This window comes from Octopus sinensis, linkage group LG29, assembly GCF_006345805.1.
Source record: "Octopus sinensis linkage group LG29, ASM634580v1, whole genome shotgun sequence".
NCBI lineage: Eukaryota > Metazoa > Mollusca > Cephalopoda > Octopoda > Octopodidae > Octopus > Octopus sinensis.
The window spans coordinates 7,013,988-7,032,059 of record NC_043025.1 but is presented as its reverse complement, the minus strand read 5'-3'; the positions used below and the strand labels follow the sequence as shown (position 1 = coordinate 7,032,059).

The following is an 18,072-nucleotide window of genomic DNA, read 5'->3' as shown; positions in this document are numbered from 1 at the left end:
CACAAGCACAGTATATTGCCAAAGGTCTCAGTCACCTTTCACTGCCCCCAATGAGGCCCAACGCTTGAACACTGCTTTTTACATGCCACAAGCACAGGTGCCAGTGAGATGGTACAGACATCAGCCACAACTGCGATTTCACTCAGCTCAACAGTGGTTGGCATTAGGAAGAGAAATACTTGGTTACCCCAATTCTACTATATGGCTCAGAAACCTGGACGTTATCAAAGAAGCTTCAGAGGCGGTTGGATGGAACCTACACTCGCCTCCTTATGAGAACTCAAAATCTCTCATGGAAGCGTCATCCAACCAAAGTACAAATATATGGGAAACTACCACCTGTGTCATCTCTTGTGAAAGGTAGGAAAGTCCAGTTTGCTGGACATTGTTGTAGAGCTGAAAAAGAAGTAATTTCTACTCTTCTCCTCTGGAAGCCATCTACTCGCGATACCAGAGGGTGCACACTCTCCTACCCTGATGTAATCTCCAGGGATACAGGCATCCAGCAAGCATGATGGTTACCCCAAGAGAAGGGCATCATCATTTGTGCAGGTTGTTAAGCAAGAAATTTCAAAGTCATTGTCTTTCTCGGACTACAAGAGACTAATGTCCATCCATCATTGCACCATTTGTGAACATATATAAACCATTTTATTGTTCTGAAAGTAAGCTTTGTTCTGATAATCAGTTAGATCAGTGATTCTCAGCCGGGGTCCATATAGCCCCTGAGGGCCCATATCAGATTTTTTGGGGGCCATGCAACAAACTAGTAAATTGGGGATTCACAATAGTATTTTATCGGCCCCTGAAAAAAAATTTTAAAAGACGTTTCTATTAAACTAGTTTTTAAACATTTAATGGCTATGGGGGTCCACCAGAATAGAATAGTGATCAAAGGGGCCCCGTAAGTAAAAAAAAAAATAGTTGAGAACCCCTGCTGCTTTATATGTATGTATTGGTCTGTATCGCAAGAAACAACTGGGTTTTTTTCCCTAATATTTTCCATTGTTCAACCTACACAAGTTAATGTGTGGAAAACAAAATAGGAATTTTGAAAGAAGTTTCTATAAAACTAGTTTTGAAGCATCGAATGGCTATTAGGGTCCACCAGAATAAAATAATAATCAAAGGGGGTCCATAGATAAGAAATGGTTGAGAACCCCTGCTTTAGGTGTATGTATTGGTTTTGTATTGCAAGAAAGAGCTGGGTTCTTTCCCTAATATTTTCCATTGTTCAACCTACACAAGTTAATGTGTGGAAAACAAAATAGGAATTTTGAAAGAAGTTTCTATAAAACTAGTTTTGAAGCATCGAATGGCTATTAGGGTCCACCAGAATAAAATAATAATCAAAGGGGGTCCATAGATAAGAAATGGTTGAGAACCCCTGCTTTAGGTGTATGTATTGGTTTTGTATTGCAAGAAAGAGCTGGGTTTCTTTCTCTAACATTTTACATTGTTCAACCTACACAAGTTAATGTGTGAAAAACAAAATAGGAATTTTGAAAGAAGTTTCTATGAAACTAGTTTTTAACCCTTTAGTGTTCTGATTATTCTATCAAACATAATGCTTATTGATTCCCATTGATTTGAATTAATCGTGCATTATCTCATATCTTCAAGATCTTGATGGTGTAATTACTTAATGTAGAATAACATTGTAGGGTAGGTGTGAGAGCCTGGATCTGGTCAGTTTGAACATAAAACAGATTAAATATTTTGGCCGGATATGGCCGGTTTAAATACTAAAGGGTTAAGCATCAAATGACTATGGGGGTTCACCAGAATAAAATAGTAATCAAAGGGGTCCATAGATGAAAAATGGTTGAGAACTCCTGAGCTAGATGAAACTCTGAATAACAGCTTGTGATGGCTTTTCAGCCTCGATAACATTGTAGTCTACTTTTAGTGTTCATCTGCTATTTCTCCACCTTGGTTTTGTACCTATGTACTTGATTGTTGTGTGTGCCAGCCTTGCCTGGCCCCTGTGCCGGTGACACGTAAAAGCACCATCCGTTCGTGGCCGTTTGCCAGCTCTGTCTGGCACCTGTGCGGGTGGCACGTAAAAAGCACCCACTACACTCACGGAGTGGTTGGCGTTAGGAAGGGCATCCAGCCGTAGAAACACTGCCAGATCTGACTGGGCCTGATGAAGCCTTCTGGCTTCCCAGACCCCAGTTGAACCGTCCAACCCATGGCAGCATGGAAAACGGACGCTAAATGATGATGATGATGATGATGTATGCTACGAAGCTTGTTTGCCCAATCATGTGGTCTTGGGCCCAGTCCCACTGTACCACACCTGGGCAGGTAGCTTCTACCTCCCCACCTTGATGGCGAGTCAGGAAGTAATGCAATTTTAATTTGCGTCACTTTCTAACTCACCCTCGTACACCTGTATATGTGTGTATGTGTTCATGTATGTGTGTTAGTGTGTCTGTGTATGTATGTGTTTTTGCATATGTATGTATCTATGTGTGTGTTATTGTGTATTTTTGTATATATGCGTGTTATTGTGTATGTGCATGTATTTGTATATATGTGTGCATATGTGTATGTGTGCATGTATGTATATGTGTGCATATGTTCATGTATGTATATGTGTCATATATATATGGCCTGCTCACTTAGCCAGCGGGATGGTGTCATTCGAAGGCTAAAACAATGCAAACGCATTGTGACTAGCGATGTGTAGCAACATCTGATGGTCTGGTCGGTCACGTGATCATGTGATATATATATATATATATATATATATATATATATATATATATATATATAATATATATATATAATCAGCCAAAATTGCGAGGATGATCCGGTTCTTGACTGAAGATTAAAGGCTTTGAATGACCCGTCCGTGTTTTTTGTCTCGTCTTCTGGATGTTTTGCGTTCTTGTCTCATTTTGTATTTTATATATGTATATATATATAGATATATTTATATATATATATATATATATATATATATATATAACTCGTTGCTATTATACTGTTGTATGTCCAAATTTGGCCAAATCTGTTTTTTTTTCGATATTTAATTTTGCTTGCAACGGCTGGTTCTTTTGGTCAAACTATTGTATCTCCAGATGCTTCAGATCTGAAAATCGTCAAAGTGTAGTTCAACAGTTTAGCATTTATCAAAAGTGTAGTAAGTCCTACATATGACAGTTTTGCAAAAATATTTCTGACTAAAAGCATCCACTACACTCACGGAGTGGTTGGCGTTAGGAAGGGCATCCAGCTGTAGAAACACTGCCAGATCAGACTGGAGCCTGATGAAGCCTTCTGGCTTCACAGACCCCAGTAGAACCGTCCAACCCATGCCAGCATGGAAAGCACCCACTATACTCATGGAGTGGTTGGCGTTAGGAAGGGCATCCAGCTGTAGAAACACTGCCAGATCAGACTGGGCCTGATGAAGCCTTCTGGCTTCACAGACCCCAGTAGAACCGTCCAACCCATGCCAGCATGGAAAGCACCCACTATACTCATGGAGTGGTTGGCGTTAGGAAGGGCATCCAGCCGTAGAAACACTGCCAGATCAGACTGGAGCCTGATGAAGCCTTCTGGCTTCACAGACCCCAGTTGAACCGTCCAACCCATGCCAGCATGGAAAGCACCCACTATACTCATGGAGTGGTTGGCGTTAGGAAGGGCATCCAGCTGTAGAAACACTGCCAGATCAGACTGGAGCCTGATGAAGCCTTCTGGCTTCACAGACCCCAGTAGAACCGTCCAACCCATGCCAGCATGGAAAGCACCCACTATACTCATGGAGTGGTTGGCGTTAGGAAGGGCATCCAGCTGTAGAAACACTGCCAGATCAGACTGGGCCTGATGAAGCCTTCTGGCTTCACAGACCCCAGTAGAACCGTCCAACCCATGCCAGTATGGAAAGCACCCACTATACTCATGGAGTGGTTGGCGTTAGGAAGGGCATCCAGCTGTAGAAACACTGCCAGATCAGACTGGAGCCTGATGAAGCCTTCTGGCTTCACAGACCCCAGTAGAACCGTCCAACCCATGCCAGCATGGAAAGCACCCACTATACTCATGGAGTGGTTGGCGTTAGGAAGGGCATCCAGCTGTAGAAACACTGCCAGATCAGACTGGGCCTGGTGCAGCCTCCTGGCTTCCCAGACCCCAGTAGAACCGTCCAACCCATGCCAGCATGGAAAGCGGACGTTAAACGATGATGATGATGATGATGATGGAGTTAGGATTTTATGCACCTAACAAAGTATTATTGTTAAGCTGAAACTGTTGCTAATGTAAAAAGAAATGGAAGGATGAAACTATTTTTTCGTTTTCTGATAGAACAACGCTTTGGACTTAGGACACTTTTGCATAATAGCAGCGGTATATGCATTTGTGTGAAACTGTTTATAAATGTGTGTGTATCTGTCTGTCTGTCTGTCTGCCTGCCTGCCTGCCTGCCTGCCTGCCTGCCTGCCTGCCTGCCTGCCTGCCTGCGTGCGTGCGTGCGTGCGTGCGTGCGTGTGTGTGGAGGCGCAATGGCCCAGTGGTTAGGGCAGCGGACTCGTGGTCATAGGATCGCGGTTTCGATTCCCAGACCGGGCGTTGTGAGTGTTTATTGAGCGAAAACACCTAAAAAAGCTCCACGAGGCTCCGGCAGGGGATGGTGGTGATCCCTGCTGTACTCTTTCACCACAACTTTCTCTCACTCTTACTTCCTGTTTCTGTTGTACCTGTATTTCAAAGGGCCGGCCTTGTCACTCTCTGTGTCACGCTGAATATCCCCGAGAACTACGTTAAGGGTACACGTGTCTCTGGAGTGCTCAGCCACTTACACGTTAATTTCATGAGCAGGCTGTTCCGTTGATCGGATCAACCGGAACCCTCGTTGTTGTAACTGACGGAGTGCTTCCATATATATATATATATATATACATACATACACACACGTGTGTATGTCATCATGATAATTATTTACCATGCTTGCTTGGGTCATATATGTATGTGTGTGTATATATATATAACATCATCATCATCGTGTAATGTCCGTTTTCCATGCTAGCATGGGTTGGACGGTTCGACTGGGGTCTGGGAAGCCAGGAGGCTGCACCAGGCTCCAGTCTGATCTGGCAGTGTTTCTACAGCTGGATGCCCTTCCTAACGCAAACCACTCCGAGAGTGTAGTGGATGCTTTTTATGATCGGTTGGTGCCTTTTACGTGCCACTGGCACAGAAGCCAGTCAAGGCATATATATATATATTTATTTCTCTCCTTTCGACTTCTGCCCTGAGGAAGGTCTGTGATTGAACTGGTGGATTTTCTGCTCCTTATGGCAAGTTTGTTGTACTATTTCTATTGATTTTATCATATATATGTCTGTGTGTGTGTATTTATACATATTTATGTGTTTATATTTTCTCTTTCTCAAGATTGAAATCTGTCAAGACCTTTACGAAACGATACGGAATTACAAGACAGAAGACGGCCGTTTGCTGTGTGAAGCCTTTATAAGGGCCCCTAAACGAAGGTGAGACTTTAAATACATAACAACATAATCCGCTCTTGTGTTTTTGATTTTTACCATTGCATGGCAATGTGGTTGCGGGTATTTGGCTCATCATGATCATAAAGCTGCAAGTTCAATACCCGGTGGATGTTGTGTCCTTGAGCAAGACACTTTATTTCATATTGCTCCCATCCACTCAGCTGGCAAAAATGAGTTGTACTTGTATTGGGTTGTCCGGAAAGTTCCTGCCAATTTTTAAAGGAAAGAAAAAGGTCAATAAATACTTGCCATTACATTTTTAACCCTTTAGCATTTAAACCGGCCATATCCGGCCAAAAGTATTCAGCCTGTTTTATGTTCAAACTGGCCAGATCTGGTCTCTCACACCAACCCTACAATACCGTTTTAAAAATTAACAGCTACCTCATCAAAATCTCATCGCTACAAGATAATGCATGATTAGTTCAAAACAATGTGGATAAAAAAGCATTCATTTTGGTAGAATAATGCGAACACTAAAGGGTTAATCAACCAAATATGAACCATTTTGTTGCACAATGCATCTTTCCTTTAACTTGAAAATACCCTCTTCTCCACTATTGCTCAAAAACCAGTGTTGGTTTGTTTATGTCACCATAACTGAGCAGTTTGGCAATAAACAGATGAATAGAATAAGGGCAAGATTTGAGAAAAAGAGTAAAGTACTGGTGATGATTTGTTCAATTAAAAGAACACTCCAGCATGGCCATCGTTTAATAATTGAAACAAGTAAAATATTGGGGTGTCTGGAAAGTTCATGCCTATTTTTAAAGGAAAGTAAAAGTTCAATAAATACTTGCCATTACATTTTTAATCAACCAAATATAAACCATTTTGTTGCACAATGCGTCTCCATCTTTCTTTTAACTTGAAAATACCCTCTTCCCAGAATTGAGGTGGTTTCATGGCAAACAATTCATCAAGGTATCTTTTTAAGGTCATCCAAGAAATTGAAATTTTTACCATTAAGACTATTCTGCAGAGACCTGTCTGTCTGTCAATCTATCGATCTAGATACATTTATCTATCTATCGATCAATCAATCTGTCTATCTATCTATTTATCCATCCATTGATCTATCTATCTATCAATCGATCTATCTACCCATCCATCCATCGATCTATTGATCTATCTATCTATCTATCGATCAATCAATCTGTCTATCTATCTATTTATCCATCCATTGATCTATCTATCTATCAATCGATCTATCTACCCATCCATCCATCCATTGATCTATCGATCTATTGATCTATCTATCTATCTATCGATCAATCAATCTGTCTATCTATCTATCTATCTATCTATCTATCTATCTATCTATCTATCTATCTATCTATCTATCTATCTATCTATCTATCTATCTATCTATCTGCTTTCCCCTTTACACCATACATCATGACACTGTGATACACGATCCCTATTGATCATTTTCTTTTCCTCTTCCCCTTTTTTCTTCTTTTTTCACTTTTCTTTTGTTCCTTTTCCCTTTTTTCTTTTTTTTCTTTTTTCTTTTTTTTTGTTCTTTTTTCCCTTTTACGATCCCTTTTGATCGGAAACCTGTGCTGCCTTTTTTTTTTTTTTCCCCTCCCCCAAAAGAAAAGCTCTACCTTGTAACTTGTCCCATCTGTGTGCAGCCCTTTGTGGCCAATAAAGAAACTTATCTATCTATCAATCGATCTATCTACTGATCAATATACATGCACACACATGAAAGAGTACTGAAAAAATCTTGGCTGTATGGGTATTGTGAAAAGCCTGGTTAGGGGCCCAAACTTCTGAGTACTTTCACAGAGCGTAGAAAAACTGAAGGGCCGTTGAAATAAGTGTGTGAACCTGAGAGGAGATTATATGTTGAACGAAATCATAATTAACTCTCTTTCTCTCTTACTTGTTTGTCATTTGACTGCGGCCATGCTGGAGCACCGCCTTTAATCGAGCAAATCGACCCCGGGACTTATTCTTTTGTAAGCCCAGTACTTATTCTATCGGTCTCTTTTGCCGAACCGCTAAGTAACGGGGACATAAACACACCAGCATCGGTTGTCAAACAATGCTAGGGGGACAAACACGGACACACATACATATATACGACAGGCTTCTTTCAGTTTCCGCCTACCAAATCCACTCACAAGGCATTGGTCGGCCCGGGGCTATAGCAGAAGACACTTGCCCAAGATGCCACGCAGTGGGACTGAACCCGGAACCATTTGGTTGCTAAGCAAGCTACTTACCACACAGCCACTCCTGTGCCTATATATATATATATATATATATATATATATATATATATATATATATATATATATACATATATACGACAGGCTTCTTTCAGTTTCCGTCTACCAAATCCACTCACAAGGCATTGGTCGGCCTGAGGCTATAGCAGAAGACACTTGCCCAAGGTGCCACGCAGTGGGACTGAACCCGGAACCATTTGGTTGCTAAGCAAGCTACTTACCACACAGCCACTGATCCTCCTCTATTTTCTCTTACCCAAAACACCCAGTCATGTATATCTTTGTGTATTTTTGTCTCATTTTAGAACTGCTGCCGATTACTATGACGTAGTGAGTACACCCATTGATCTCTTGAAGATTCAACAGAAATTAAAGACTGATGAATACGATGATTTGGAACAGTTTGCTGCTGACATCGAACTGATGGTCAACAACACGAAAGCTTATTACAGAGTAAGTAGCAGGAAGCATTTAGGGTAGGGCTTGACGGAGGGGCGTTGAAAGAAGGCTTCTATTTAACCCATTAAGCATTACTCTCTCTCTCTCTTTCTCTCTTTTACTTGTTTCACTCATTTGACTGCGGCCATGCTGGGGCACCGCCTTTAGTCGAGCAACTCGACCCTGGGACTTAATCTTTGTAAGCCCATTACTTATTCTATCGGTCTCTTTTGCCGAACCGCTAAGTGACGGCGACACAAACACACCAGCATCGGTTGTCAAGCAATGCTAGGGGGACAAACACAGACACACAAACACACACACACACACACACATACATATATATGACGGGCTTCTTTCAGTTTCCGTCTACCAAATCCACTCACAAGGCTTTGGTCGGCCCGAGGCTATAGTAGAAGACACTTGCCCAAGATGCCACGCAGTGGGACTGAACCCGGAACCATGTAGTTGGTAAACAAGCTACTTACCACACAGCCACTCCTGCGCCCATTGAGATTATTCTATCAAATGCAATGCTCTTTCATTCACATTTATCTACATCACCATCATTTAACGTCTATTGTCCACGCTGGCAAGAGTTGGACAAGGCTGCACCAAATCTTTTCTTAGTGGTCAGATCATAATGGGGTCTACCTCTAGCATGATGGATGTCCACTTAGTGGTCATCCCCCTTATATGTATATAGATAGATGGATAGATAAGATGCATGTATATTTTAATCAACCTGATAGTTACATAACTTTTCAGTTGATACGATATGCACAAACACACACACACACACACACACACACATCATCATTTAACGTCTATTGTCCACGCTGGCAAGAGTTGGACGAGGCTGCGCCAGATTCAAGTCTGATTTGACACGGTTGCTCTTCCTAACACCACCCACTCCGGGAGTTTAATGGGTGCTTTTACGTGACCCCCGGCACAGGTGCCATTTGCTTGACAACAGTATCTGCCGCAACTGCAAATTTACTTGGCATGATGGGCCTTCTCAAGTATGACATAATGCCAAAGGTCTTGGTCATTCCTCACTTTGTTCTTAACTAGCAGTATCGCCTGGCGTTGCTCGGGTTTGTAAGGGAAATAACTATATAAGCATTTTTAGAGAGTTACTTCCCTTATATAATAGGAAAAAATGCATTAAAATGGGAAAAATGATGGTAAGCTTTTTTTAAAATCATAGACTCATCGTAGACGCGCGCTAATACCCAGAAAGGCTCGATATGAATCACGACTATAAGATACCTGGTTTTGGTTAAACTGCACCGCAAAATGTGGGAGTAGTTAGGAATCTAAATTGTAGGAGACAGACACTCACACAACTTCACTTTTATATGGCCAGTTTAAATGCTGAAGGGTTTAGTTATTATTTATTTCTGTGGCTTGATTTGTTGGTGCTGTTTAGCTCTGAGTTGGCAACCCTGATTAAACAGGCCAGGGATGAAAGGCAATCTGGTCATGACCTTCCCACCTTGTTTTTTTGTGTTTTGATAACAGAGTATTACTTGTCCAAAATGGCCTTATTTCAGGTGTTGACCCATTTTTTTACCATATTTATTATTTCTTTATTGCCCACAAATTTCGCCAAGGTCAACTTTGCCTTCCATCCTTTCAGGGTTGATGAAATTATATACCAGTTACGCACTGGGGTCGAGGAAATCGACTAGCCACCCTTCACTAAATTTCAGGCCTTGTGCCTATAGTAGAAAGGATTATTATTATTATTATTATTATTATTACTGCTGCTATTGTTACATTGGTTGGAAGTATGTGTTTATATTTGTGGGATTAAGGGTTTCTAAATGAGAAAGAAGAGGTGTAAGTGAGAGGGGTCAATTTATTCTATTGATACCTTTTATATATGATTTATGGTGTTTTTTTCTTTTTTTCTTTTTGTGTAGAAAAGTTCCCAGGAGTACAAGGACGCTTGTGACTTATGGGAGATATTCCAGGCAACACGGAATGAACTGATATCCGAAGTGTTTGGTGACCCCTCCCCTGCTCCCAGTATGCCCATGGCCACCCCCACTGCCACTACATCTGTTGTCTCCATGCCGACCCCTCCGACGCCACAACCCCCCATCAGTTGTGCAGCTGCTGCAGCCGCAGCGGCCACCGCTGCCGTAGCCGCTGCGGCTGCCGAGTCCGCAGCGGCAGCCGCTGCCGCTACTGCAGCCGCATCTGCCTCCGCGCCGCCAAGCGGGGGAACGGGGGCCAACATGACACCAGGCCCCGAGCGGAGGCGGAGTGCCAGGAAGAACCAGATGGAGGCTGTCGGAGGCAGTGGCGGCGGCGGCGGAGGAGCAGGAGTGGTGATGGGAGGAGTAGGAGGAGGAGTGGGGATGGTTGGGACTGTTGTTGGAAGTGGTGTGCAAGCTCAGGCTCAGCGAGGGGGCGGTGGAGGAGGAGATGACGAAGACATGGAAGACGACGAGGAAGATGATGAAATGTCGAAGGACGGGGTCTCGCTGCTGGCGTCGGCAGCGACCCCAACCTCGCATGCGCAACCATCCGTTGCCGCCGGCATCGCGACCACCATGGGTACGCCAAGCGCCACTTCCACGCCCACCACTACCACAGAGCATGTCCTCTCCAATGAAGATGCCTTGGAGATCAACCAACTCTACACAGCCATTATAACAGCTAAGGACGGTGAGCGTGACATTAGCGAAGTTTTCCAGCGTCTTCCTCCGAGATCTGTGAGTATTCTACTTTTATTCCTCTTATCCTCTGGAAATTCTTCTGTCTTATCTCTTGTCTTAAAAATTTCTCTCTCTATATCCATTTTCTCCTTCTGTCTTACTTCTCTCTCTGCCATATGTCCTCACCCTCTGGCTTATATTTTCCCCCTTATGTCCTCTGTCTTCTTTTTCTGTCTTACATCCTCCCCCTCTGTCTTGTATTTTCTCCCTTGGCCTTATGATGTCTTCTCCCTCACTCTTATATCCTCACCCTCTGGCTTATATTTTCTCTCTATGTCCTCTGTCTTCTTTTTCTGTCTTACATCCTCCCCCTCTGTCTTGTATTTTCTCCCTTGGTCTTATGATTTCTTCTCCCTCACTCTTACATCCTCACCCTCTGGCTTATATTTTCTCCCTATGTCCTCTGTCTTCTTTTTCTGTCTTACATCCTCCCCCTCTGTCTTGTATTTTCTCCCTTGGCCTTATGATTTCTTCTCCCTCACTCTTACATCCTCACCCTCTGGCTTATATTTTCTCCCTATGTCCTCTGTCTTACATCCTCCCCCTCTGTCTTGTATTTGCCTCCCTTAGCCTTATGTCTTCTCCCTCACTCTTACATCCTCCCCCTCTGTCTTGTATTTTCTCCCTTGGCCTTATGATTTCTTCTCCCTCACTCTTACATCCTCCCCTCTGTCTTGTATTTGCCCCTTAGCCTTATGTCTTCTCTCCCTCATTCTTACATCCTCACCCTCTGGCTTATATTTTCTCCCTATGTCCTCTGTTCTTACATCCTCCCCCTCTGTCTTGTATTTGCTCCCTTAGCCTTATGTCTTCTCCTCACTCTTCCATCCTCACCTCTGGCTTATATTTTCTCCCTATGTCTTCTGTCTTACATCCTCCCCCTCTGTCTTGTATTTGCTCCCTTGGTCTTATGATGTCTTCTCCCTCATTCTTACATCCTCACCCTCTGGCTTATATTTTCTCCCTATGTCCTCTGTCTTCTTTTTCTGTCTTACATCCTCCCCCTCTGTCTTGTATTTTCTCCCTTGGCCTTATGATTTCTTCTCCCTCACTCTTACATCCTCACCATCTGGCTTATATTTTCTCCTTATGTCCTCTGTCTTCTTTTTCTGTCTTACATCCTCCCCCTCTGTCTTGTATTTTCTCCCTTGGCCTTATGATTTCTTCTCCCTCACTCTTACATCCTCACCCTCTGGCTTATATTTTCTCTCTATGTCCTCTGTATTCTTTTTCTGTCTTACATCCCCCCTCCCTCTGTCTTGTATTTTCTCCCTTGGTCTTATGATTTCTTCTCCCTCACTCTTACATCCTCACCATCTGGCTTATATTTTCTCCCTATGTCCTCTGTCTTCTCTTTCTGTCTTACATCCTCCCCCTCTGTCTTGTATTTGCTCCCTTAGCCTTATGTCTTCTCCCTCACTCTTACATCCTCACCCTCTGGCTTATATTTTCTCCCTATGTCCTCTGTCTTACATCCTCCCCCTCTGTCTTGTATTTGCTCCCTTAGCCTTATGTCTTCTCCTCACTCTTACATCCTCACCCTGTGGCTTATATTTTCTCCCTATGTCCTCTGTTCTTACATCCTCCCCCTCTGTCTTGTATTTGCTCCCTTAGCCTTATGTCTTCTCCCTCACTCTTACATCCTCACCATCTGGCTTATATTTTCTCTCCTCCCTATGTCCTCTGTCTTACATCCTCCCCTCTGTCTTGTATTTGCTCCCTTAGCCTTATGTCTTCTCCCTCACTCTTACATCCTCACCCTCTGGCTTATATTTTCTCCCTATGTCCTCTGTCTTACATCCTCCCCCTCTGTCTTGTATTTGCTCCCTTAGCCTTATGTCTTCTCCCTCACTCTTACATCCTCACCCTCTGGCTTATATTTTCTCCCTATGTCCTCTGTCTTACATCCTCCCCCTCTGTCTTGTATTTGCTCCCTTAGCCTTATGTCTTCTCCCTCACTCTTACATCCTCACCCTCTGGCTTATATTTTCTCCCTATGTCCTCTGTCTTACATCCTCCCCCTCTCTCTTGTATTTGCTCCCTTAGCCTTATGTCTTCTCCCTCAATCTTACATCCTCACCATCTGGCTTATATTTTCTCCCTATGTCCTCAGTCTTACATCCTCCCCCTCTGTCTTGTATTTGCTCCCTTAGCCTTATGTCTTCTCCCTCACTCTTACATCCTCACCATCTGGCTTATATTTTCTCCCTATGTCCTCTGTCTTACATCCTCCCCCTCTGTCTTGTATTTGCTCCCTTAGCCTTATGTCTTCTCCCTCACTCTTACATCCTCACCCTCTGGCTTATATTTTCTCCCTATGTCCCCTGTCTTACATCCTCCCCCTCTGTCTTGTATTTGCTCCCTTAGCCTTATGTCTTCTCCCTCACTCTTACATCCTCACCCTCTGGCTTATATTTTCTCCCTATGTCCTCTGTCTTACATCCTCCCCCTCTGTCTTGTATTTGCTCCCTTAGCCTTATGTCTTCTCCCTCACTCTTACATCCTCACCATCTGGCTTATATTTTCTCCCTATGTCCTCTGTCTTACATCCTCCCCCTCTGTCTTGTATTTGCTCCCTTAGCCTTATGTCTACTCCCTCATTCTTACATCCTCACCCTCTGGCTTATTTTTTCTCCCTATGTCCTCTGTCTTACATCCTCCCCCTCTGTCTTGTATTTGCTCCCTTAACCTTATGTCTTCTCCCTCACTCTTCCATCCTCACCCTCTGGCTTATATTTTCTCCCTATGTCTTCTGTCTTACATCCTCCCCCTCTGTCTTGTATTTGCACCCTTGGTCTTATGATGTCTTCTCCCTCATTCTTACATCCTCACCCTCTGGCTTATATTTTCTCCCTATGTCCTCTGTCTTACTCCTCCCTCCCCCCCTCTGTCTTGTATTTGCTCCTTAGCCTTATGTCTTCTCCTCACTCTTCCATCCACACCCTCTGGCTTATATTTTCTCCCTATATCTTCTGTCTTACATCCTCCCCCTCTGTCTTGTATTTGCTCCCTTAGCCTTATGTCTTCTCCCTCATTCTTCCATCCTCACCCTCTGGCTTATATTTTCTCCCTATGTCTTCTGTCTTACATCCTCCCCCTCTGTCTTGTATTTGCTCCCTTAGCCTTATGTCTTCTCCCTCATTCTTACATCCTCACCCTCTGGCTTATATTTTCTCCCTATGTCCTCTGTCTTACATCCTCCCCCTCTGTCTTGTATTTGCTCCCTTAGCCTTATGTCTTCTCCGTCACTCTTCCATCCTCACCCTCTGGCTTATATTTTCTCCCTATGTCTTCTGTCTTACATCTCCCCCTCTGTCCTTGGTTTTGTATTTACTCCCTTAGCCTTATTCTTCTCTCCTCATCTTACATCCTCACCCTCTGGCTTATATTTTCTCCCTATGTCTTCTGTCTTACATCCTCCCCCTCTGTCTTGTATTTGCTCCCTCAGCCTTATGTCTTCTCCCTCATTCTTACATCCTCACCCTCTGGCTTATATTTTCTCCCTATGTCCTCTGTCTTACATCCTCCCCCTCTGTCTTGTATTTGCTCCCTTAGCCTTATGTCTTCTCCCTCACTCTTCCATCCTCACCCTCTGGCTTATATTTTCTCCCTATGTCTTCTGTCTTACATCCTCCCCCTCTGTCTTGTATTTGCTCCCTTGGTCTTATGATGTCTTCTCCCTCATTCTTACATCCTCACCCTCTGGCTTATATTTACTCCCTATGTCCTCTGTCTTACATCCTCCCCCTCTGTCTTGTATTTGCTCCCTTAGCCTTATGTCTTCTCCCTCACTCTTCCATCCTCACCCTCTGGCTTATATTTTCTCCCTATGTCTTCTGTCTTACATCCTCCCCCTCTGTCTTGTATTTGCTCCCTTAGCCTTATGTCTTCTCCCTCATTCTTCCATCCTCACCCTCTGGCTTATACTTTCTCCCTATGTCTTCTGTCTTACATCCTCCCCTCTGTCTTGTATTTGCTCCCTTAGCCTATGTCTTCTTTCCCTCACTCTTACATCCTCACCCTCTGGCTTATATTTTCTCCCTATGTCCTCTGTCTTACATCCTCCCCCTCTGTCTTGTATTTGCTGCTCCCTTAGCCTTATGTCTTCTCCCTCACTCTTACACCCTCACCTCTGGCTTATATTTTCTGCCCTATTGTCCTCTGTCTTACATCCTCCCCCTCTGTCTTGTATTTGCCCCTTAGCCTTATGTCTTCTCCCTCACTCTTACATCCTCACTCTCTGGCTTATATTTTCTTCTCCCTATGTCCTCTGTCTTACATCCTACCCCCTCTGTCTTGTATTTGCTGCTCCCTAGCCTTATGTCTTCTCCCTCACTCTTACATCCTCACCCCTGGCTTATATTTTCTTCCCCCTATGTCCTCTGTCTTACATCCTCCCCCTCTGTCTTGTATTTGCTCCCTTAGCCTTATGTCTTCTCCCTCACTCTTACATCCTCACCCTCTGGCTTATATTTTCTCCCTATGTCCTCTGTCTTACATCCTCCCCCTCTGTCTTGTATTTGCTCCCTTAGCCTTATGTCTTCTCCCTCACTCTTACATCCTCACCATCTGGCTTACATTTTCTCCCTATATCCTCTGTCTTACATCCTCCCCCTCTCTTGTATTTGCTCCCTTAGCCTTATGTCTTCTCCCTCACTTTTATATTTTCTCCTGTCTTACTAGTCCCTCAATTTTACATTGTCATACTCTGGCTTATATTTTCTCTTTGTGTCCTATAGGCATAGGAGTGGCTGTGTGGTAAGTAGCTTGCTTACCAACCACATGGTTCCGGGTTCAGTCCCACTGCGTGGCACCTTGGGCAAGTGTCTTCTACTATAGCCTCAGGCCAACCAAAGCCTTGTGATTGGATTTGGTAGACGGAAACTGAAAGAAGCCCGTCATATATATGTATATATATATATATATATATATATATATATATATATGTGTGTGTGTGTGTTGTCCCCCTAGCATTGCTTGACAACCGATGCAGGTGTGTTTATGTCCCCGTTACTTAGCGGTTCGGCAAAAGAGACTGATAGAATAAGTACTGGGCTTACAAAAGAATAAGTCCCAGGATCGAGTTGCTCGATTAAAAAAAAGGCGGTGCTCCAGCATGGCCGCAGTCAAATGACTGAAACGAGTAAAAGAGTATACCATCTCTTTCTGTTTTATGTTTTCTCCTCAGTCTTACATCCTCACCATATGCCCTATGCCTTCTCTTTCTATCTTACATCCTTGGCTTACATTTTCTCCCTCAGTCTTATGCTTTCTCCTTATGTCCTATGCCTTCTCTCTTTGTCTTACATCCTTGCCGTCTGTTTTATATTTTCTCCCTGTCTTACAACCTCTTCTTCTGTCTTACATCTTCTCCTTGAGTCTTTTATTTTCTCCTTCTGTTTCCTCTCTCTTTCGCACATCTTCATCCTCTGCCTTATACTTTCTCCGTCTTCCTTGTGTCTTGTTTTGTATGTCATCTACTCCCTCCATCTATCTAGTGCAGCATTTCCCAACTATTTTGCTCTTGTGGAATCCTGAAATCCGTTCCCTTTCTTAGGGTACCCTTACCCCGAAATTACTTTGTGTGTTTTATCTTGTATAAGTCATTGGACCATGCCCATGCTGGAGCACCATCTAGGAGGGTCTTAGTCAAACAAATTGAACCAAATATTTATATTTTTTTAATTGTAAGTCCAGTACTCATTCTGTTTGTCTCTTTTGCCAAACAGCTAAGTTATTGGGATGTAAACAAACCAATACTGGTTGTCAAATGGTGGTGAGAATACACACACACACACGTACGTATCTAATATATCTTGATTCAAGAAAGAGATTTTCTTGCTGAGCAATTTGTATGCTACATGTCAGGTGTCGAAAGTAATCGCAGAGTAGTGTGGAGGTGAAGTGTTTTGCTCAAGAACACAATGCACAACCCGGTGTGGGAATTGAACTCATGATCTTACAATTGGGAGTGCAACACCCTAACCACTGGGCCACATACCCCCCCCCCCACACAGATAGATGGATAGAGATATCTTACGGTGAGCTGGCAGAAACGTTAGCACGCCGGGCGAAATGCGTAGCCGTATTTCGTCTGCCGTTACGTTCTGGGTTCAAATTCCGCCGAGGTCGACTTTGCCTTTCATCCTTTCCAGGGTCGATAAATTAAGTACCAGTTACGCACTGGGGCGATATAATCGACTTAATCTGTTTGTCTGTCCTTGTTTGTCCCCTCTGTGTTTAGCCCCTTGTGGGTAGTAAAGAAATAGGTATTTCGTCTGCCGTTACGTTCTGGGTTCAGATTCCGCCGAGGTCGACTTTGCCTTTCATCCTTTCGGGGTCGATAAATTAAGTACCAGTTACGCACTGGGGTCGATGTAATCGACTTAATCCGTTTGTCTCCTCTGTGTTTAGCCCCTTGTGGGTAGTAAAGAAACAGGTATTTCGTCTGCCGCTACGTTCTGAGTTCAAATTCCGCCGAGGTCGACTTTGCCTTTCATCCTTTCAGGGGCGATAAATAAGTACCAGTTACGACGCAGTGGGTCGATATAATCGACTTAATCTGTTTGTCTGTCTTGGTTTGTCCCCTCTGTGTTTAGCGCCCTTGTGGTAGTAAAGAAAGGTATTTCGTCTGCCGTTACGTTCTGGGTTCAGATTCCGCCGAGGTCGACTTTGCCTTTCATCCTTCGGGGTCGATAAATTAGTACCAGTTACGCACTGGGGTCATCGACTAATCAGACTTAATCCGTTTGTCTCCTCTGTGTTTAGCCCCTTGTGGTAGTAAAGAAATAGGTATTTCGTCTGCCGCTAACGTTCTAAGTTCAAATTCCGCCGAGGTCGACTTTGCCTTTCATCCTTTCCTTTCGGGGTCGATAAATTAAGTACCATTACGCACTGGGGTCGATGTAATCGACTTAATCCGTTTGTCTGTCCTTGTTTCTTCTCCCCTCTGTGTTTAGCCCCTTGTGGGTAGTAAGAAATAGGTATTTCGTCTGCCGTTCACATGCTGAGATCAAATTCCGCCGAGGTCGACTTTGCCTTTCATCCTTTCGGGGCCGATAAATTAAGTACCAGTTACGCACTGGGGTCGATGTGATCGACTTAATCCGTTTGTCTGTCCTTGTTTGTCCCCTCTGTGTT

General features: G+C 43.6%; 1 protein-coding gene and 1 long non-coding RNA gene across 2 annotated transcripts in view; both read left to right on the top strand.

Moving 5' to 3' along the window:
* The window catches only part of LOC115226006 (protein polybromo-1), a 115,543-nt gene that overhangs the window by 16,166 nt on the left and 81,305 nt on the right, over nucleotides 1-18,072 (top strand). The window contains exons 3-5 of the mRNA XM_036514796.1: nucleotides 5,410-5,507; nucleotides 8,071-8,218; nucleotides 10,132-10,929. Coding sequence (XP_036370689.1) covers nucleotides 5,410-5,507; nucleotides 8,071-8,218; nucleotides 10,132-10,929 — 1,044 coding nt within the window. The remainder of the gene's footprint in view (nucleotides 1-5,409; nucleotides 5,508-8,070; nucleotides 8,219-10,131; nucleotides 10,930-18,072) is intronic.
* Nucleotides 1,089-1,519, top strand: LOC118768463. Its single transcript, XR_005004320.1, has 2 exons — nucleotides 1,089-1,171; nucleotides 1,397-1,519. It is a non-coding gene; the product is annotated as an uncharacterized LOC118768463 (long non-coding RNA).